Source organism: Gastrolobium bilobum, unplaced genomic scaffold (genome assembly GCF_033153095.1).
Source record: "Gastrolobium bilobum isolate Gb01-03AN ecotype WA unplaced genomic scaffold, APGP_CSIRO_Gbil_v1 utg4923, whole genome shotgun sequence".
Lineage (NCBI taxonomy): Eukaryota > Viridiplantae > Streptophyta > Magnoliopsida > Fabales > Fabaceae > Gastrolobium > Gastrolobium bilobum.
In genome coordinates this window covers 398,911-422,098 of record NW_026898411.1, presented here as the reverse complement: position 1 = coordinate 422,098, position 23,188 = coordinate 398,911, and the positions used below count along the sequence as shown (strand labels likewise).

The 23,188-nt window shown below is 32.8% G+C and overlaps 2 protein-coding genes across 2 annotated transcripts; one reads left to right on the top strand and one right to left on the bottom strand.

The window, feature by feature from the left end:
• Nucleotides 1-5,576: 5,576 nt before the first annotated feature.
• Nucleotides 5,577-6,275, bottom strand: LOC133315969 (NRR repressor homolog 3-like). The gene has a single exon (XM_061517658.1). It carries the CDS (start codon nt 6,164-6,166, stop codon nt 5,789-5,791), a length of 378 nt encoding a protein of 125 aa, XP_061373642.1. The 5' UTR covers nt 6,167-6,275; the 3' UTR covers nt 5,577-5,788.
• A 7,716-nt stretch (nt 6,276-13,991) lies between these two features.
• Nucleotides 13,992-14,540, top strand: LOC133315960 (uncharacterized mitochondrial protein AtMg00810-like). Its single transcript, XM_061517648.1, has 2 exons — nt 13,992-14,203; nt 14,357-14,540. The coding sequence occupies exons 1-2, from the start codon at nt 13,992-13,994 to the stop codon at nt 14,538-14,540; spliced, it is 396 nt and encodes a 131-aa protein (XP_061373632.1).
• Nucleotides 14,541-23,188: the final 8,648 nt, after the last annotated feature.

The following is a 23,188-nucleotide window of genomic DNA, read 5'->3' as shown; positions in this document are numbered from 1 at the left end:
ATAATTTAAATTGTTAGATTTATTAAATAATACAACAAGATATTATCATTTAATAATCTAACCGAGTCTATTCTATAGATAGTTCATAGTTGTATAGTTAAAATTTATAAATATAATATTTTCCTTATAAAATAAGTAACATTTTCATTTTGATTTTGATCTGTATGCACAGAAACTTCAAATTCACGTTGTTTTCTAAAATTTTATCTTTTGTGTTTTCGTTTTGTAACTAATTTATATAGTTTTATTTTTTAGCAACATTTAATTAAAAAATTATTTATCTTATTAATCAATGCTTAAAAAGAACAGTGAAATATAATAAAAAGTCATAACTTATTAATAAACCTTGAATGACGATATTGATAATTAAGGGTGGTAAACGAACAAAGTTCGACTCATCAAGGCCTGAGTTTATATGTCTAAAATTAATTGTTAAAATTAGATTTGAACTTGTATAAAAGCTCATTTAATAAAAAAACATCAGGCTCCAATTCAAAAGCTTAGCCTTAAAGTCTTTCAGGCTGACCTAGTATTATTTTTATTTTATTTTTTATATTACTCATGATAGCTCTATCTATCTCCTCAACATATTTTATCACATTTTATTGGTTAAATAGATTTTTTGAATTATTTTGTTCTATATTATATTGTTTGGATATACATTGAATTTATGAATCTTTGTGGAATGATTAGTGTTGTTGATCGTATATTCTGTTTGAATAAATTTTTATTATCTTATTTTGTCTAACAGACTAAACCAGATTTTTATTTTTTGTAAATAAGTTAGGTCACAGACCGATAATTTTATTCATAATATGTAATATATAATAGCCCTCACTAGTAATTGGATATTTAATATTGAAGAATAATTAAAAGTAAAAGAAATAAAGTCACCTTTGGTGAAAAAAGAGTTAAAATGACAATTAAGGGATAAAAATGCGGGTAAACAAAGTTACCCGAAAAGTGAAAGTAAAGTTAGAAATATGACTAGAAAAATATTCTAGTTCATTGGGTAAAGTTTGGTATTAAATGGAGGTGTGTAGATAGATAAGCTATTACCCAGTTAAAGTAACTTAAACTATTTTATACTTAGAAAACATGACACCTCCGTATTCTTTTTTTCTTTCGTGCGCGTTTTCTTTCCTTGTTTTTCTCTCTCATTGTAGCCTCCATGGAAGCTTGGCTTCAAGCATTCCTTCCTTGATTTCTCACTCTACAATCATCAAAATCTTAAAGTGCATTAGACGAAACTTATAGTAAATCACCCAATGAATCCATTCCACTACTTAGTTTGAGCTGATTTTGCTTGTGGAGAAAGTTATTCATCACCCCTAATTCGTGGCACTATTCATCCTTGTGAAAAAGTGGGGCTTTTGAGTGATCAAAGCTTAGATTTTGTTCTTTGGAGCTTGGAATAGCAACTAGGTAAGAAACCTCTAATTCTATGGTTTTATGTTTGTGATTTAAGTCTTGATAATTGTGAGCATATTTTGGTGGGAAATAATTTAGTTTTGAATTTGAAATTGATGATAAATTGTTGTTGTTTAGGAAGTAGTAGTGTGAATTAAGCATCAACCTTTGATTGAAAATTGAAAAGTCCCTTTGCACCTCCCTCCCTAGGTTTCGGCCTTGATAGGTTAAATAGGGTTTATTGTGCAAAAATTTAATTACATGGATTATGAATGTGTTGTGTTGGTGTAAGTGGAGATTTAAGTGTAAAAAATGAAAATACCAAAGTGAGAAAAATGATATGGTGTTGTACACCTATGTTTCGGCTAATGGGGTGATTTAATGATGAATTATGTTACATTTTGTTTTGATAATGTGTTGTGTTTCCAATGCATGTGGTTGATAAGATTAATAAGTGAAATGACTTGAAAATCGTTGAAAGATATCTTGGTTCCCTTTAGGTATGTCCACGGCCTTATGAAGAAAAGTGTCATGAATTATGTTTAAAATTTTCAAGCGAATACCAAGTTAATTTAGGAGCCAAGTGAGGGTTCTAGGAACTATTGATTTTGTCAAATAAATTGATGTAAATTCCTAGCCATTCCTAACATTGGTTTCGGCCATCTAGGGTCTTTGGGGGCTAGGGAGTGATTAATGTTGTAAAATGGTCTAATAAGAGAATTTATGAAAGTATGGTCTAGACTTGTGTATTGGTATAGGATTGGCAAAAATATAAAGAAATGAAAGTAAGCGATAAAATGTATGCCTTATGTAAAAATCTCGGCATGATAGCATTTTATTGATTTTTGTTTTGGATTCTTTCTCTAGGTGTGCTTAGGGACTGAAACGGGTTTGGATTCTCTTGAAGCTATACAAGTAACTTGTGCGACAAGTAAGTGAATTAGAAAAGCTTCAAGAGGTAAGCTCTATGTTTAATGAGTCTTTTCCTGCTTGAGTGCTCCATCATGGTTAGTGAACTATGGTTGGATTGTATGATTGTATTTATGCTTTGTATAGATGCATTCATATAGAGCTATTTGATAACATCATATGACTTGTTCTGATATGATTTCTGTATTGAGTGTATGGTACACTGATGTCTTCTTAGGGTTTCCCTGAGATTGACGATGTACGCCTTTGACATGTTCTGGTTCCGCTTGGGGTCCTCCCTTGGGAACGCGTGCGTTAAATTTCGCTTGGGGTCCTCCCTTGGGAACACATGCATTAAACTCCACTTGGGGTCCTCTCTTGGGAATGACGACACACGCCTCTGATAAGATATGTATATATGTTTTGTTCTGTTATGATATCTGTTATATGTTGCACTTGTATACTCTGTATCTTACCTTCATGCAGGAGTGAACTAGGGGTATGGAGAATTCTCTATAAACCTGGAGCTTATTGAGATTTGTTATCTCACCCCTCTTTGGGGACATCATTTCAGGTTCTCAGATCCCCGGTGAATCCTCACTAGGCAGGGACGCGACCCGTGGTTGAGGCGTTTCGACAGATCGAATTTTGAGTAGTTGTAGGCTACTGCTATTTTCGAGTACAGAGATGTTATTTAGTATTTCAGTATTTTGTGGATCATGATGTTTGATCCTTTATTTTGTATATGGCTTGTATATGTTTTGTACATGTCTGTCAGTTTGATGCATGTACATTTGTGTATTCAGGCACGTTATATGATGATGTAGTATTCAGTTTATGTTTACATGTCGGATTGCATGCTGATTAGGTATTGTGGCACGGAGCCAAGTTATGTATGCGCCCATGGATGGGTATATGATTTTATATGGATGTCTGGTACTTTTGAAAGTATATGCTGTATAAAATGTCTATCAGGAACTCTTGAGTGTGGGATTGGAAAATCCCCAGTTGTTCGATTTACAGAGGTTACTCTGTCCGATTTTCGTCTCCGTCAAATAGGAATTAAATCAGAAAAAGCAAAAGTTAGCTCGTATTTTCGTAAGTTTAAGTCTTCCGCTATTTCTGTTTGTATCATATGCATGTTAATTGAACCGGATCGAGACGGAGATGTTACATAATAGGCTAGATCAGACTGAAATATTTAAATACATACTTAATCTTTTAAAACAAAAACCCGACCTGACTCGTGTGTTAACACCCCTATTTATAATGCAAATGCAATATCTAATGCATAAAAACTAAAGAGTTGATAATAACCGAAAACAATTCCTACCAAAACGAAAAAAAAATGCCAAGATAATTAAAGTAATGATATGATTTATTTTTTTAAGGGGTATCCATGTCTGAAATTTTTTGTTAAATATTCATTAACAAGTGGTTTTATAAAATAAATTCTTTAACACTTATATTGTAATAAATTATCAAGATTAAATAAGTTAATTTATCCTTTCCTAAATGATTTATAGTTTGTGGGATTTGTTTATGCTTTAGCCTAAATATTAAAGAGTAGGATTATATTTACAAATTTTTTGTTTACAAATTATACTATATATTATGAGTAGTATATGCTATTTGAGCATGTACTATCAGAAATACATAACATAATTTATAAAAATTTATAAATAAAACTTATCCCAATATTAAAACAATAAGTTCCCGCAGTGTACCAAATAAAATAGTCATACATATCTCTGTGCTCACCAAGGAGGGGGGAGCAGTCCGTGAGGGTCATCTGATTACTCGAATACGGACATGGTTACAAAAAGATTGGAGAATTAAGATTAGCCATACTTATAGAGAGGATAATGCTTGAGCAGATTGGATGAAAAATTATATCCTGGATGTTGATGATAGTGTCAAAAAAGTTTTATGTGGGAATCCTCCTATTGATATTTATTTCTTGTATTTAGCTGATTTCTCTTATGTGGGGAGAGATCGTGCTTTAGTTGTAGCTTAGTTTCTGCTTGTTTTGTTTGGGCTGTAGCCTTTTAATTACCAAAAAAAAATAGTCATACATATCTTGACATATAAGTAGCCAGATGGAGGGGTAGTTCATTTTCAAAATAAGGACATGTATTTACCAATAGGGGAATATTAATCTTATGTTACATGAGAGTATTATCTCATGCTATAGAGAGAGTTTAAGTGGGGTCCACCATTAAAAAGTAAAAAAGAAAAAGAAAAAAGAAGGGGTGCGATTTTCGATGTGAGAGAAAATGAGATAACTACCTCATGTAAAATGAGAGTAGTATTTCCCTTACCAATAAAACAATGAAGTATGTTATATTTATAAACTTTTATAAACTATATTATGTATTATAAGTAGTGCATACTCGAGTAATATGTATTATCCATAATATGTATAATGTAATTTGGAAATAAAAAATTTGTAAAATTTGTAAATATAATGTTGTGACAAATTAAACCCAAAACTTTTAAATCAAAATAGTCTTCTCTTTGCCAAAAAATAAAATAATAGTCTTCTCCTTTCAGATGAATCATTAATCCTAATTGGATCTCTTGTTTATTTTAACGAGGGAGAATATTTTTATTACCAAAATTTTTTACTATTAACTTATTATCTATTTAATCATCATTGGATCAAAGAGAGAGAATGCTAAAAAGTTTTTAAAAAAAGAGAAAATGTTGATCCAATAGTAATTAGATAGGTAGTGAGTTGGTAATAGAAAATTTTGGTGATAAGAATATTCCTCCTCCATTTTAACTAGCATATTTATTTCTTACACCGAAACTTCAACCAAATTGATTAAAAACTGTCTCCTCCTCGTGAATTTGAATTTGCTTATGCCTTATGGAACCTGCTACCCAGCTAGATTCTGTGATTAGCTAGATCCTAGATTTCTTAAAGAGTAATTATTTTTGGGGATAAAAAGACTCAAACCTGAAACTAAATTGGAAATGGATTGTGAGAAAAAACATGACATGGTTATGTGAGAAGATCACAACCATGCAAAGTTGAATTATAATTTTGTAATTACTTATTTTACTATTTTTTTCTCCTCTTTTATTACCATTGATCTATCTTTATATGGTTATGATTTTTTCATTTTACCATGTCATGTGATTTTTCACATCAGAGGATCCGAATCCAACTAAATTAGTCAGGTTCATGAAATCTTCGAACACGGGTTGGTAGGTAAAAAAAAAAAAAAAAACTTACGGAACTAAAAAGCCACCATTCATTCATTATTTGAAGCACAAAACACAGTACTGAAACGATTAATAAATATTCACCAAAAAAAAAAAAAAAACCATTAATAAATGACAACTCTACAAGTTGCGCAGGGCATCGATTACAATACGCACGAAGAATAATACAACTAGCCATGATCACTTTGAAGAGGGCATGCAGTAACAAGTACAACAGTACGCTAGCTAGCTCCATCTATCAAAGTGAGAGCTTCAAGTCAATACCTTTTTCTGCATCCTCTTCTTTATGACAGTTATTGCTTTGAGACGACGAACCTGCTAATAAGGTCACACTAAGGTCCTCTTGCGCGAAATCTTCAAGTTGAAACGTGGGCTTCCAAACTTCAACTCTATTTTCCTCCTTGTTCACGATGTTCTTACTCATTTTGTTCTTGCTGTGATCACCTGACCTGAAACTGATCCATCGGTCACGGCTCTCGCGGATGCTTTTCACCAGAGCAAAGAATGTCTCCATTTTCGCCTCGTCTTCTTGTTCTTGTTCTTGTTCTTGTTCTTCTTCATCTTTTTCGCGGTGAATTTTCCTCTTCTTGCTACTGTTGCTATCACTGATATCCATGCTCGAAAGTATTAGAGAATAAAAAAGTTATAAAAAGAAGTGGTGTTAATAATAGTAGGAGGAGACAGACAGCACGCAGTTTCTCGGTTGCTTCTTCGCTGCGCTTCAAATTGATCATTGATCAATATAAGGACATATGATGATGACGCTCCATCATGATGTATTTTGGCCATTATTCTTAAAGGAATCTAAATTAAATTACCAATATGCCACAAATACTTTGTCACCTAAACCACAAGTCAAGGAAAGTCTTCCTTCTATGTATATAAGTCATTGGGATACGATTTCTGCAAACAATTTTCCACGCCTTGTTGGGAATTAAAAAAGAGAGAATATATACATATATTGAAAAGGATATGTTCCTTATTTTATTACTTACAAAATTATTTGAAAATGATGCAATATAAATTATGTGCATATAACATTATTATGACTTATTAGACTTATTATATATACGACAATGATTTTTGTTCATTATTTTCATTAAACTAATTTTACATAATTTTTGTTTCAATAACAAAGCAAAAAAATAAATTTTTTATACTCTTTTTTAAATATTTAAATAACAATGGCACAACACAGGGGAGCCATTGTTCCCCATTACTTTTAAATTTTTCTTTAAAATAGTTTTTTTTTTTTATATTTAAGTTGGTGGTCCTACAATATATGTATTAAAATTTCAACGCCATACCAAAATAAAATAAAATAAATAATTTCAACGTACTTTTAATTAAATATAAATTTCGCTGATTCTCTTAAAAAAAAGTAACTAATAAAAAGTAGAAAGGTTTATAAAAAAAATAAAGTTAAAAAGATACTTATCTCATATGAGAAGTTTTTCATAAATGCTCAAAAATAAAAATATTTATTTATGACTATTTTATATTTAATTATATAAACTACACAATTTCTAATTTGTGATATATTAAATATAAAATTTTCATCTTGTATACTTATTATTATATGATAATTTTTCTTTTAGGTTAAGTGAAAATATTTATCATTTTAAATGATAAATGTTGTGTCATTTTAGATGAAATGACTTTTTTGTGTGTGTATAGTTGGCCATTTTTTATATGGTTTTAGTGTTTTCATGTTGTATGACATAAATTATCTCCTATATATATATAAGGTTAAATTACATAAAACCACCCTAAACTTTAAGTGTTTTTTAAAATAACACCTTGCACTTCTAATTAAAACAATTAACCATCTTATACTTCAACATTTCATCAATTAGACATATTTTACAAATTTAAGACAAAAATATCCCCGTCTTCAACTTGCTATCAGATAATGTATTATCAAAATCAGCTAATAGCGGCCTCAACTCTGCTCGCAAGTGCTCCACAACAAAAACTAAACGAAACAAAAATGGATAATATTTAAAAAATTGATAATCCTTCTTCGTAATCTATAGTCTACTAACATCTTGCTCGTGAATTAACGAAGATGCAACGTATCAGATCATGAGCGAGTTTGTTTTATAATGGAAAAACAGAAAAAGGAAGTTGCATTGAAGATGTTGCATTTCGATGGGGAATATATCAAGGAAAGTAACATGGACGGCGAAGAATCTTCCATCTATTTCTAAGGATTTTTTCTACAAAAAATGAAGGATGCAATGTTGACAAGAAGAATTGCAGCCTATTATTTTCTCGAGAGGCAAATATGCATGAGTAAAGCCTTCTAATTTGCCCGATACAGAGATCGTTGACAAGAAATCAGTTTAGTAGGTCTTGCCAAGAGTAGCAATGGCTAGTAGCAGATTGATGGCAAATGGTATTGTTGTCATAAAATTATTAAATATGTTTAATTGATTTAATGTTAAAGTATAAGAGGGTTTGTTGACTCAATTCAAAATATAAGGTGATTTTTTGAAAACACATATAAGTTTGAGGTGATTTTGTATAATTTAGCCTATATATAAAAATGTGGGTGACTCATTTTTTCTTTCTCTTCTTTTTAATGAGATCACATGGGTTTCGTATATTTTTATTATGTATAGGAGATAAATTTATTTTCTATAATATGATAAATACTAAACTATTTTTCCTTTGTAAAATAGGAAAAGAGAGAAAATGAAAAAAAAAAAGGTAAACAATTATATTATTTAAAATGAGAACAAAATTTCCGGTTAAGTTAATTATTTAAAAGTATACATCTATTCTTGGTGTGAACAGGTCTTGATTCATATGTAAAAAAATCATCATTTTGTTTGGTATGCACCCAGGACTTGGTGTTTTGAGAAAAATAAATAAATAAAAAAGCAGTTGACGGGTCTTCAGTACTGTGGATTAAAAAATAAATTGGAATGTATAAAAAAAATAAAAAACAAAATAAAAAATTGGAATGGACGTTAGAAAACGAAAAAAATAAGTGAGGTTAGGTAAATGGGAATCTGTTTCGTCATTGCGCCGATGGGGTGACGTTGCATCATGACAGCATCTATACTACGACACTGTTCTTCAATTAAAAAGAAAAAAAGACCAGACTTGGAGAAGTTCCATTTTAGTCTTTCACCCAAACCAATAGAAAAATATTAATAAAGCTTGCCTGTCTTTCTAAAAAAAAGTATACTTATATGCAAATTATGTTCTCAAAGCGCCAACCTCGAGAGTTTAAGTGATTAAATAAATCTGTGTGTGCAATTGTATGTATATAGTTATTTATTTATTGTGTTTTATAAGAGTTATGTGGTAAGAAAAGTGATTGTGTTATGTTATAGAGATTCGTTTTGCGTGCCAAAGTTTTTTTTTTTTTTTTGCTGCGGACCCCACAAAATATTGTGTGTATAGAAAATTTTTTGTGGTAATGTTAAATGATAGATGATAAACCCTTATTTATTTATAAACTATCGTATTTGTCACTTTTGGCATGGGAAGGGCGTTAATATTATGTCTGTATGATTATGTTTATTTATTTATTTTTAAAACTACTTTGTAAAATAGTTAATAAAGTAAGTATTTTCTGTATTTTTTAATGTTAAAAGTCAAAACACAAAACAAAAATAATTCAGATATGCTCTCTAAATTTAATTCTAAAAATTTAAAAGTAATTATCATTTTTAGAACAATTTTTACAAAATAAGCCTTATCAAACAAGTTTTTTTTATTCTGAAAATCAAAAAACTCATTTTAAAAATAGAATTCAAACAAGCTCAATATTGTTGTGTGTTTTGAAGAGAGATAACCCTATTATAGGATCTCTTAGTATTAAGCTATAGTAACTTGAGAACTAAGAGAGTTCCTTCAAGTTTTTGTCACGTGTTACTTTATATATTCTGTTAGTTTGTCAGTTAGAGAATTAGTTTATTTGTTGAGTTAGTTTTCGTATCTTTCGAGTGCAGTTCATGTATATAAGAGGAGTAGCTTAATCTTTGTGTATCTGAATCATTTTTTCTAAAACTAAATCAGTGAATTCTCAATATGTTTTCTCTGATTCAATGGGGTTTGATATGGTCTCGGAGCTCTAAAGAGAGCTCTGGTATCGCACCTTCATCTTCATATGTGTTTTTTCTTTTATGGAAGTTTCATTTTCTTCTTCAATGGCGAACAAGGCTTCTCTTCTTGACCATTTGTCGAACCCTTTGAATCCTCTCTACCTCCATCCAAGCGAGAGTCCTTCACTCGTCCTCGCGAGTTTGTTTCTTGATGGAAAGAATTATTATACGTGGTTATATGCGATGAAGATGGCATCGCGCTCTAAGAACAATTTGTGTTTTGTTGATGGAACTCTCACCATTTCAAGAGCTAACGAGCCAACTTTTCAAGCATGAGATCGATGTAACACTATGGTGTTATCGTGGATACATCATTCCATTCAGTTGTCCATTGCTAAGTCAATTCTTTGTATTGAAAAGGCTCACGAAGTTTGGAAGGATCTTAAAGTGAAATTTTCCCAATCGATTAGACATCTTCAGGATAGCCGATCTACAACAAGATATTCATCGTCTCCATCAAGGAGATTCACCAGTAAACGATTTCTTCACTGAACTTAAAACACTTTGGATGGACTAGAAAATCTCCATCCGCTGTCAAACTGTGTTTGTTGAGCTTCTGACAAAGTAAAGAAATCTAGGGAGCAAGATCAAGTGATAAGTTTTTTAAAAGGACTTAATGATCAATTTTCACGCGTAAGCTCTCAAATAATGTTGATCGAGCCTTTACCAAACATGAATAAGGCTTTTTCATTGGTCACTCAACAATAATGTCAGATGAATGTTGAAACTTTTGGAGAAATCATGGTGGGATCAAAGGCATATGTAGCTGAGCAACAATAAATTCGTGCAACTTTATTTGGCAAAGGCAGAAGTGTACGTGGACGTGGACGAGGGACAAAGCTTTGTACTCACTGTGGATGCACCAACCATTTGATAGAAACCTGTTATGTTAAACACAAATATCCACCAGGCTTCAAGAATAAAGGAAAGGCTGCTTTTACTAATGCAACTCTTGGTGTATCCGAGGAAAGTGATGAGATGAAATAGATCACTAAAGTGTTAATATCTCAGCAAGAATATCATAATTTTCTTGATCTGATGAGCTAATCTAAGGTTGATGATGTTGGAGAGAATAATAATTATACTGTACACTTTGCTTAAGCCAAACAAGGTACAACTTTCAACACTAATTATGGAAAGACTTTTAATTTTAACCATTGGATAATCGACATAGGGGCCACTGGTCATATAAGTTATTTTTCTTCTTTCTTTTCTTCACATAAGAAAATTGATTTTGTTGCAATCATACTTCCAAACAATTACAAAGTCACTGCCAACTATTCAGGAATAATAATTTTGTCTGAGCATTTAGAGCTCACTGATGTTCTACACGCTCCTGAATTCCATATGATTCTAATTTTAGTTATTAAACTGTTGACAACAATATCATGTGAACTCACTTTTCGTGATTCTACTTGTTGCATAAAGCATATCTCCTCGGGGAAAGTGATTGGTTTTGCTAAACCATACAAAGGGCACTTTGTGTTGATGCACGATGGAAAGGCAGGAATCAAGGGAGCAAGTGTAAATACAGATACTGAAAATAAACATGTACAAAACACTATAGTAGATGATTCGATGTTATGACACTTTCTTCTAGGACACACTTTAGATTTGGTTAGGTTAGATATGTGTAAGAGGTTTCCATCTATGACATATAATAAATTAAATATGCTGCTTTATGTGACATATGACATCTTGCTAAACAGCAAAAACTCTCCTTAATAATAGTAAAAGTGTAACACAAAAATATCTTGATTTAATATATGCATACATATGGGAGACCTTTCCACTTCATCTATGAATGGGATAAGTACTTTTTGACTATTGTAGATGATTTCTCTAAGTTTACTTTGATAACCTTGATGCAAAACAAAGGAGAAACAAGAGTTCACTTGCGTAACTTTATTACCATGGTCGAAACTCAATTTCCTGATACGATGAAAATGATTCGTAGTGATAATGGTGCAGAATTTATGATGGATCAATTCTATTCAACTAAAGTCATTGTTCAACAAACTTTATGTGTTCAAACACCAGAGCAAAATGGCGTGGTGGAAAGAAAGCACCAGCATATCCTTAGTGTTGCCAGGGCATTATTTTTCCAGTCTAAACTTCCCCTTAAGTTTTGGTTTTATTGTGTTTTACATGCAGATCATCTAATCAACAGAGTTAGCACCCCTATTCTTCAAGGAAAGACTCATTTCGAAGTGCTTCACGACATCCCCCAAACATTTGCTCATTTAAAAGTTTTTGGGTCTCTTTGTTATGCTACTACACTTCCTGCTGTGCGCACAAAATTCTCACCATGTGTCCGCAAGTCTGTATTTCTGGGGAATAAAAATGGAAACAAAGGGTATGTCTTGCTTGATCTATCTTCTCACCAAATATTTATTTCAAGACGTGTCATTTTTCATGAAACCTATTTTCCATTCTCTAAAAGCCAAGATAACAAAATCCAAACACCAGTGTATAGACTATTGCATCACCCTTAATCTTTGATGACCCATTCCTTACAAATACATCAACCTTTATCCAAAACATCAATCCTAATCACAATCTTTGTACTCATTCACCCAACCAGCCTTCCAACACTTCACCAAACATCTCCTTTCGTCGTTCTAATCATCCACAATGAACTCATACCTATCTCTATGACATTCACTGCAACAAGAATACTACAACTCCTTATCCATTAACTTCCATTCTCACCTATGAATTTTATCCATCAAACCATGCTTCCTTATGTTTTACCCTTAACTCACTAAAGGAACCTCAGTCCTATGCCAAAGCAACTCAACATGAATGTTGGCAAAAAGCCATGATTGCTGAACTTGATGCCTTGGAGCAGAGTAAGACATGGAGTTTCATAGACCTACCCCCTAGAAAACACTCGATTGGATGTAAGTAGGTGTACAAAACCAAACTTAAGGCGGATGGTACCATCGAAAGGCGCAAAGCGAGGCTTGTTGCAAAGGGATTTACTCAACTTGATAGGTGGACTTTCTAGATACTTTCTCCCGAGTGGCCAAGGTTGCCACCATACGCATTCTGCTCTCCGTTCCCACTGCAAGGTGGTAGTATTTGGAATAACTCGATGTGAACAATATGTTCTTACACGATGAGTTACATGAAGAAGTGTACATGGTGCCGCCTTATAGAGTAAAGGTTCGTCATCCTAATCAAGTTTATAAGTTGCAAAAATCGTTATATGGATTAAAGCAAGCAAGTAGACAATGGTTCTCACGTCTCAACACCTTATTGATGTTTTTCGAGTACAAAAAGGGGTGTTCATCAACCAATCCAAACCGCGATGACCCAATCGAAAAATCGAAAACCGAAAAATCAAAAATCGAAAAAAAACCTCAAATTTTAATTGGATTGGATCGATTTTCAGATTGGTTGATGAAAACCGATCTAATATATTAATTCCCCTCTACTTACTTAGGTCTTTTCCCAATCATAGCCCAAAAATTTCTAAACCAAAGACCCATTAACCCGTCAATTAAACCCAAGAAAAAATTTAGTCACATCTCATCAATAAAATTTCATTTGTGTAGAGCTTCATATCTCATTGCCCAAAAAAACTATATTATCGTTTACTTATGCTTTTGTATTTCAAAAAAAAAATTGCAAAGCCAATATATACAAAAGATGTTATTTGCACAATAATCATGAAACAAATTTTAGGATTTTCAAAAAATCGAAAACCGATCCAATCCAAACCAAAAAGTTTGGATTGGATCAGATGAGATTTGAAAAAAAATCCAAATCGAATGGATGATTACATGATCAAACCAAAGGGATTGAATTAGATGATTTTTGCTTCCAAAACTGTTCCAATCAAGACCGCGAACACCCCTAAGTACAAACAATCACAAGCTGATCTTTCCTTGCTCATTAAATCTCAAGGAGAATCTTTCACAATGTTGTTGATTGATATCGATGACATAGTGCCTGCTAAGAATAACAAATCAGAAATAAATTTGGTGAAGAAGTTTCTCGATGCTGAGTTCAAAATTAAGGACCTTGCATTATTTTATGGGGTTGGAGATAATAAGATCAGATGATAGGTTGGTAATTAACCAATGCAAGTACGCAATAGAATTGATAGCAGATGGTGGAATGTTAGGAGCTAAACCTTGCTCCACACCCTTGGAACCGGGTGTTAAGTTGGAACATGAGAAAGGAAAGCCTTATGAAGACTCAACCATCTATCGTAGACCTGTGGGAAGGCTATTATATTCGACAACGACGCATCCTAACATCTCCTATGATGTGCAGTAGTTGAGTCAGTATGTAGAAAGTCCCACTAATTTACACATGAAGGCTACATTACATGTTCTTCGATATTTGAAGACTGCCCCTGGAAATGGTTTGCTTTATTCAGCAAATAATAATTTGGACCCCGATGGGTTTGCATATTCGAATTGGGAAACTTGCCCAGATACCAGGCGTTCAATTATTGGATTTTGTGTGTTCTTAGAAATTTCCTTGGCAACTTGGAGATCAATGAAACAAAGGACTGTATCGAGGTGAGTATAGAGCTCTAGCTGCGCTTGTTTGCAAAAAGCAGTGGGTTCGTTACTTGCTTTAAGACTCAGCGTGGAATTGTTCAAAGCTATCCTAGTGTATTGTGACCTTCGCTCAGCTATTTATTTGGCTAACAATCCTAGCTTCCATGACAGATCGAAGCATATAGAGATAGACTTCCATTTGATACGAGAGAATATCAATGATGGGTTGATTAATCTCCTTCATATATCTTCATCAGCTCAGTTAGCAGACTCTTTCACAAAGAGCTTATCAACAAGACCTTTCAAGAACCTAGTTAGCAAGTTGGGTGTTCGAAATGTTTACCTCCCAACTTGAAGGGGGTTATTACAACTATAGTAGCTTGAGAACTGAGAGAGCTCCTATGAGTTTTTGCCACATGTTAGTTTATTTATCTTTTAGTTTGTCAGTTAGTGAATTGGTTTATTTGTTGAGTTAGTTTCTGTATCTTTTGGGTGAAGTTCATGTATATAAGAGCAATAGCTTAGCCTGTGTATTTGTATCATTTTTTCTACAAGTCAATCAATGAATTCTCAATACATTTTCTCTAATTCAATGGGGTTTGACAGTTAGTGCCTGTTTGAGAGATTTTTTTATAGCTTTTTTTCTCCTTATAAGCATAAGTTAAACCAAACAAGTTTTTGTAAAAACTCTTATTAGAAAAAGAGCTTTTTTTTTATAATGAAGAAAATAACTAAAACCTAAAAGCTCCTAATACGATTTTTTTTAAGATGTATATAAGCTTTTTTGACTCCTCATTTATTTTTCAGTTTTACCTTTATTCTAAACTTGTAATTATAAATTTTATCATTTACCTTCATAATTCATTATAATAATAAATTATCTTATCTTCCTTCTTTTAAAACCATCGTAACAACTTTATACAATGACCAAATATTTTTTAGTTTTATTTTTTAAGCACTTTCTTTTATTTTTAGCTTAAAAGTAGCTTTTAGCTTAAAAAAATAGATGCCAAAAAGGCTCTGCAAGCTAATAAGAGGTTTTGGTAATTGACTTAGCCATGTCATATCATAGGCCCAACCCCCTTAGGCTTTGTTTAAAAGTAACATAAAACAGGATTGGGATAGAGTGGCCTATAGTTTAATTTTTTAAGTTTTGAAGATAAGATATAGTAGAATAATATTTTATGTAATTTAATTTTGGGGACGATTATACTTACCATCATTTTAGAGGTACCACTCTTACTATCTCTTTTGTTATCATTAGATTTATTAGAAATAAATGACGTTTAATTTTTCCTCTTTTTCAACTGTTGATTTCAAATTGATCTAACATTCACTATTTATTTGATCTTATTTTACTTTATTTCCATTTTTTCTTCCTTTCAAATTTAAGAAAATAATTCTTACTAAATGTAATTATTATATTACATATTTTCCCTTGACTATTACAAAGAAAGATTCATTATTATTCTTTTTCTTCTTTTCCTTTTTGTTGTCACCTTTCTCGGACGGTGATGTTGCCAAAATCAAAAATAGGACGTGTTGTTGTGACTTCGGTAAGTGCACCGATCGTAAAAGTAATAAAAGTGTACATGAGTACGAGATCGTTCCCACGATTATTAGATTTCAAGCACTAGTTCACTATTCATGCTTTATTTGGACAAACAATTTCGAGATCCTTGAATTAACAGTAAGATTGATTAAAAGTATAAGAATTCAGAACTAAAACGTAGCAATTAAAAAGAGAGTGTTTTGACAATCAAGAAAAGCGTAGTTAGGGTTTCGATTTTTCCCCAATATCCTTTTTATGTGATGGATTAAACAGTTAAGCAACCGTCCTTAATATAATGCCAATCGTTCCCTCTAAATTATTAAGGTTCAATCCCTTGTTTCCCTAGTTCTATGTAATCTTAAAAGAATCCTAGTTCTCCGGTTATTCATCAAGAAAACACGTATTAAATTCAAGAATCTAAATATTGCATAATTGCTCTATATTTATTCCTAGATCACAAGGATTATGATGAATTTGTCAAGTCGGGGTTCATGCACCAACATCCCTATTGTTATACAATTCCGCAAAATCATTTTACAAGGAGCGAATTCATAGAAAATATTAAACAGAGAAATTTTCATGCAATTATAAAAATGAAAAATTACACAGATAATTTTATCCATAAATATAAGAATTCAATTGGGTTCCATCTATCCCTAACTATATAAAAATCTCGCCTAGTATAGCGAAATCAAAGATAAGAGAAAGTAAAGAAAATCCTCCAAACTCCATTGGTGTGATGGCGTGAAGAATCCTCAAAACTCTCAGCTTGTTATTGAATTCAACCTACTCCTGATGCTCCAAAGCATGAAAGACGAGCTTCTTTCCCCAAAGTAGGATTCACTCTTCTCAATTATCAAAAACTCCCTTTAATGGATCTGGAATTCCCTTTTAAATAAGTGAAATCCATGCCCTAAGTTAAAACAATGAATTGGGCTTTCATTGGATCGTAGATGGCCATTACAACATTGATAGAGTGTTTTAACGTGCTTGATTAAAAAAATTGAGTGGATGAGAGCATTTTAACGCTCTCTAGTGCGTTGTAACGCGCTCATCGAAGGAAATTCTCTTTGTGATAGCGCGTTGTAATGCTCTGGAGTGCGTTAAAACGTGCTCCTCCCAATGCTTTCCTCAAGATTTCCATGTGATTTGCGCGTTGTAACGCGCTCTGTGGTGTTTTAACGCTCTCCTCTACTGTTTACTTTGCTTTTTGGATGCATTCCAGGACTTCTTTGATCTTTCATTTCCTACTCCAAGTCCTCTGTTTCATCCTTGTATCAATTTAAGTCAATTTTCCTTCAAAACACACAAGAATGAATTATGTTAGATCAAAATCCAACTTTCATGTTTTTTCACTATAAAACCTAAGTATTCATGTCTTTGACTATGTTATTCATGTAATATTTAGCTTTAAAATATGATAAACTAAAGATTTATCACGTGTCATCTTTCAATTTGATTTCTTGAACTGTAATGATACTTGGGTATGCGCAGAGGACATTGACCATTGTGCCATCTTTTGAATAAAAAATATCGAAATTTCATAGGGGTAAGAAATTTTGCCAAAATGCCAAGGCACCAAACTCGCTACAACTGCAAGCGAGTTTGGTTAAGCCACGTGGCATATTTGTTGAGGTCACCAAACTCTCTACTTTTTTTTTGGTTTTCCTAGGTATCCTCCAGCCAACAGTCGAAAACTAATCATTTCGAGGCGGGATATCACATTAAGTGGGTAAACCCCTCCCAACAAAACTTTTTTCATACACATGGCTAGGGATCAAAACCCTTAAACTCACTACTAGATTGGTCAAATCGGTCAGTCTGATTTTTGCTTTTCAGTGACTCGTGGAGGAGAGAGACAAACTCATTGCAGGGTGCAGAGAGTAAAGTCTCAATAGTGAATTTTTGCCTTTATTTTAAAGATTAGGTACTTTAAATTCATAACTCTCGTAGTCCTTTCATTTTTATTAATTACGGCAAACTCGTCCATGTCAAATCTAATGTACTTGTTGGGCTGTGCAGTAAGTGTGGCACTGTTGAGACTTTACTCGCTGCACCATGCAGCGAGTTTATCTCTCTCCTTCACGTGTTACTAAAAAGCAGTGTCAGCGATTTTACAGGCGTGAGAAAGAGAAATTAAATCATAGAAAAAAGAAAGAGAGAAAGAGTACACCAAGAATTTACTTAGTTCAAAACTAGTTGTCAGCTAGTTCCTACATCCAAGGGTCCAACAGGGTCAAACTCCCCTAAAACTTGGACTAGTCAATCAAGAGCATACAAGTGTACAGATTAACAAGAATCAAACACGAAATTAAATCGTAACCCCAAAAGCCCCAATTTATAGATTTAACCGAAAAAGCCTAGCTACTCAAGAATACAGCAACAAGTATTTAAATCAACACAATCACAGAGTTAAAGAACCACAAATACTCTTATGAATAAACCACACCAGTGCTCAACAAGTCTTGACTCCACAACCAACAGCTATGATGCGCTCAAGAAACTCCAAGAACACCACCAGTGTAAAATCTTCTTACTGCAAATGCAAAAGGCCAACACAAGTCTCTAAGCCTATGGCTTCACCATCTAAAATATACAGCCCATTTTCCAGCCTCCATTTTATGGCTATTGTGGCTCCCTTAACCACTTCAAGAGACCCTCTTTCACTTTTGAAAGTGTAGCCTTTGGAGTCCAACATTCTAAGTGATATGAGGTTTCTCCTAAGATTAGGAACCAACCTCACATCCTTCAAAATTTTAAGAGTTCCATTACCCATTTTTAACCTAACCAAGCCCACTCCTATCACTTGGTAGGTCCGATTATTTCCCATTAAAACTTTTCCACCTTCAATTGATTTTAAACCAATCAACCAGTCCTTCCTAGGTGTCATATGGAATGTACACCCATAATCCATAACCCATTCCCTCTCATGTGAGTCATTTGACATCATCAAGACTTCAGAACTATCAAAATCTATTAACAGATTGGCATAGTCAGCCTTATTATTTGTTTTATGGTTGCTGGATTGTGGTTTTCCTCTCACTGGACAAATTTTCTTAACATGCCCTTCTTTGTGACATTGCCAACATGTCACCTTACCCTTGGGTTGCTCCTTATCTTTATTAAAATTGTTATTTTTTACCTTATTCTTAAACTAACCTTTTTTACTAAATTTTTCTTTTACATTCAAACCTTCAGAAGAGGTCTTTTTCATTGAATTTATCTCTAGCTCTTTAGACTTCAAGGCTGCCAAAACATCTTCCAAAGACAGAGAATCTCTCCCATATTTTATGGCATATTTTACATCCTTGAAGGAATCAGGCAAAACATTAAGAAGGATAATGACTTGGTTCTCATAAGATATTTTTTCATCTATGTTACCCAAACTAATGGTTATTCTCTTAAATTCGTTCAAGTTATCATCCAAAGACCTACTGGAATCTATTCTAAACCCAAAGAGCTTTTCTTTTAAGTAAATCTTGTTAAATAGAAACTTAGTCATAAACATAGATTCACGTTTTAACCAAATACCAGCAGCAGAAGTCTCATCATTAACTTGCCTAAGAACACTACCAAATAAATGTAGAATCAACAGACTATAAGCATTTTCAAGAATATTATTCTTTTCATCAGCAGTTAAAGAAGCAGGTAATTCTTTTTCACCACCAAGAGCTTTAGAGCACTTTTGATTTACCAGCACTACTCGCGTCTTCTTACGCCACATATTGAAGTCCCTTTTCCAGTTGAACTTCTCCACCTCGATCCTTGCAGACCCCATAATTCTTACAAAGATTGGAACTACAACAGAGGTAACTGGAAAATAGAGAAAAAACAGGGACCAAGAAAATAGGCTCTTGATACCACTTGTGAGCGATTTTACAGACGCGAAAAACAGAAAGTAAATCATAGAAGAAAGAAAGAGAGAAAGAGTACACCAAGAATTTACTTGGTTCAAAACTAGTTGTTAGCTAGTTCCTACATCCAAAGGTCCAACATGGTCAAACTCCTCAAAAACTTGCACTAGTCAATCAAGAGCATATTACTCATACACAAGGGTTATACACCCAGAGCTTCCAAACGATTCATTTTGATTAAAAACAAGAACGACACTTATTAATCAAATAAAATGTCGTTTTATGAAATATAAAAAGAAACGACAACAAGTATCACAAGCGGAAATTAGACTAACCAATTTGACCGCAAAACTTGCTACAATTAGTAGGAGTTTGGTGACCTCAGCAAACGTGCCACGTGACATAACCAAACTCATTGGTAGTTATAGCGAGTTTGGTGTCGTGACATTTTGACAAAATTTCTTACCTCGATGGCATTTTGGTATTTTTTATTCAAAAAGATGTCCCAATGATCAATATCCCGCATAGTGGCAAAAGCTAGAAGCTTTTCAATTGTTTTGTCAAGCTTTTCAGCATGATTAATATGAAATTTAACGAACTCGAGGGTTGTTTAAATACACAAAATGTTTTCTATCAAAGATAAAAATTGTTTGCCTCCATTTATATTTTAGGAGTTTTTTTCTTCGGGGTACATATTTTAAAAGATTTACATTGAAGGATCTCCTACCTCCTTTTCACTGATTTTAAAATTTTCTTTCAACTCCAGTGGTAGTGTGGTACAAAGTTTTTTAATTGGTTAATTTTGAGAACAATTTTTATGCAAATCATTTAGCTTGCACTTTAGTTTATTCTTCTGCTCTATAAGTTTAAAATTTCATTTGAATTAATATTTTTCCCTTAAATAAGAAGGAGTTTACTGCTTTTTTACACCAGTCGTACATGATGGGTAGGGGGAATTTATATAGATGTGAAGTTTTTTTTGGGGTACAAGATTTGGATTTATAAAAGACTTAGTAAAGTGTTTGGTAATTTCCATCAAATATGAACAATGTTAAAATTGGCATTTAAGCTCTAGCCTTTTTTCTTTTATCTTCTAATACCTTTTTTTTCTCTCTTATGAATATGCTAAAAATCATTGGTAAGAAACATTACAAATGTTCTGATTATGTCCCGAGCTTGAAATTGTATCATAATCTTTCATCTTCTCATGTTTACAGCTAATAAGCACACTTCGCATTGATGTGAACTTTAGTAGCGGTTTTTATTCCCCCTAGAACTGGCGTGCATAAAAGCCTACCCACCTTCCCAGTTCCCCCGTCTTCATTATTTTCATTTCTAGTCCTTATGAAGACTGTCAAAAGAGAAATTAATAAAATAGTAGTAGTACTTTAAAAAATGAGCCAAACCAATAATTTTTATGCAGTTATTGAGTATTTCTTTTGCTGTCTCCTTTTTTTGTTGTTGAAAATTTTGCTTTTTACTCTCTTGCAAGTCTGTTCAAGCATCGTAATGGATAAAGAAAGTGCTATTTGTTTGCTATATTTAGATGTTTTTATTCATTTGAAATAAAGTTTAAGCCCATCAGACAAAACTTGTAGTGGGTTGATGAGATGCCCTTTTGAGTGGCCTAGATTCCTTTTTCTACCTTTTTCGTTAACTTTGGACAGCCTTCCATGCCCATATTCATGCGAAGTGTTATACCTATAATACAAAAAAAAAAGTGCTATACCTACGAGGAAAAAAAAGTGTTATACCTATATAGTCATCAACCTGCAAGTCATTTCCTATGTTTCACTTTACCTCCAAGTTGTTCCTAATATTATTAGGGTTTCTTGTAGGAAAAAAATTTGGTCTTGCAAAAAAAAATATTACTATGTATTATAGGTAGTATATAACTATAATATTAAAAGCTATTTTTTTCTTTCTCTTCATAAGGTGTCGGCTGACGTGGCAAAAAGAGAAAAAAAATAATTTTAATATTATAACTATGTATTACTTATAATAAATAGTTATAATTTGTAACATGATCAGATTTTCTTTCTTACAACATGATTCTTATATTTTTTAAAGCGGATGACTTATTTCAAAATTTCAGAGAATTTGAAATACAAGGAATATAAATTGAAGCAAATTCAATTTCAATCATGGTGCTAGGCTAGATGCAACACATTTTCAATCATGTTATTTTTTAAAAAAAAAGGCGTTTTGGAATATGGTTAGCATTATATGGTGTTGGCCTGCTCTATAATTACATGTGATTTTTTATCTTTGTATCTTTTGACATGTGAGGAGGACGTCTGGTTCTGAACAAGGAAACATAAACCAAAAGGGAATCTGAATGTGGATTCTGTAACGCCTGGGGTATATATATATATATATATATATAAAAGGTGTATAGAATGATCAATGTTCGAAGTGGACTTGATTTTGAAGAAGGCTCAGTCATTGTGCTGCAAAATAATTACAGGACTAGAAGAAGATCAATTGGAGTAGAGAAAGGAGGTAGCAGCAGGATTGTGGGAATGGGCCTAAAAGCTGAAAAGATTGTTTAAACAAGCATTTGAGAAGGGGCTGATTCAGCATTGATGTTAGATAAAATTATTTCCCTTGAACCCCAATATAGCAAGTGCTTGTTAATTTTCTTTCCATCCCAATGTTTTCATGTCTTGCATTCTGTGGCAATAACAATAATAACCTTTAAAAAGCTTAGAACAAAAAGGTGTGTTTGGTGGGTGGCAATTGGACATATAGCCCGTGCACTGACTCTTACTTTTTCTCAGGGAATGCAAGAATACCTTCCTTCTAATATATAGACACTCTGACCCGCGTGCAAATTGAAAAATGCAATTTGTCACTCCCTCCACTTCAGAACCCAACTTAGAAGTGAGGGTCATGGGTTACAAATCCTCTTGAAATCACTCATGCTCACTGATAATTATGTAATCATCATTCCCTTTTTGTTTTGCTTTCTAAATTCCCGTTATGTTTACAATGTTTTGGTTTGTTTATACTCTCATCAGTCATCACCTTAATCTTCCTTTAGGACACAGATGCCAAGGCAGTTTTGGAATCTAATTTCTGATTTAAATAAGATGACTGGTTCAACCTGAACCAAATAATAATAATTTCATGGGTGGCAAAAGTTCTGAGCTTCTTTTAAGGATTGAGTTCTATAAAAAGAAACAAAAAATTCTTCATCACACTTGGTTTGCTAAAACAGCGTGGGGTATCATAAATATTTCAACTTTATTTGTAAATCTAAACCCATCAACATACCACTATGGCAGCGAATCATGTTAGAGAAATGACTGTAAGAAATTATTTATTACTATAATTAAGGATGCATTGGTCTGCTGCATCATCAAAGGCATGGATGCTGTATAACTATATTAATTTGGTGGAGTAAAAGGGCAACAAAATTGCTTGGCTTGTAATGATCTATCCATTTATATATATTTATTTATCCAAATTCTGAGACTTCGACAAGTGGCTTATTTGTTATTACATTATAATCTTTACAGTTAAAAAAAAAAAATTAAGTAGGTCTATATAGTTCAAAAGTCTTGAACAGGATTTCTATAATTTTATTTAGGGCCT

Coding starts and splice junctions, on each gene's coding strand:
- LOC133315969 (XM_061517658.1), bottom strand. CDS start 6,166: ATGGATATCAGTGATAGCAACAGTAGCAAGAAGAGGAAAATTCACCGC.
- LOC133315960 (XM_061517648.1), top strand. CDS start 13,992: ATGAAGGCTACATTACATGTTCTTCGATATTTGAAGACTGCCCCTGGA. Junction 14,204..14,356: donor AAACAAAGGACTGTATCGAG/GTGAGTATAGAG, acceptor CTTCCATGACAG/ATCGAAGCATATAGAGATAG.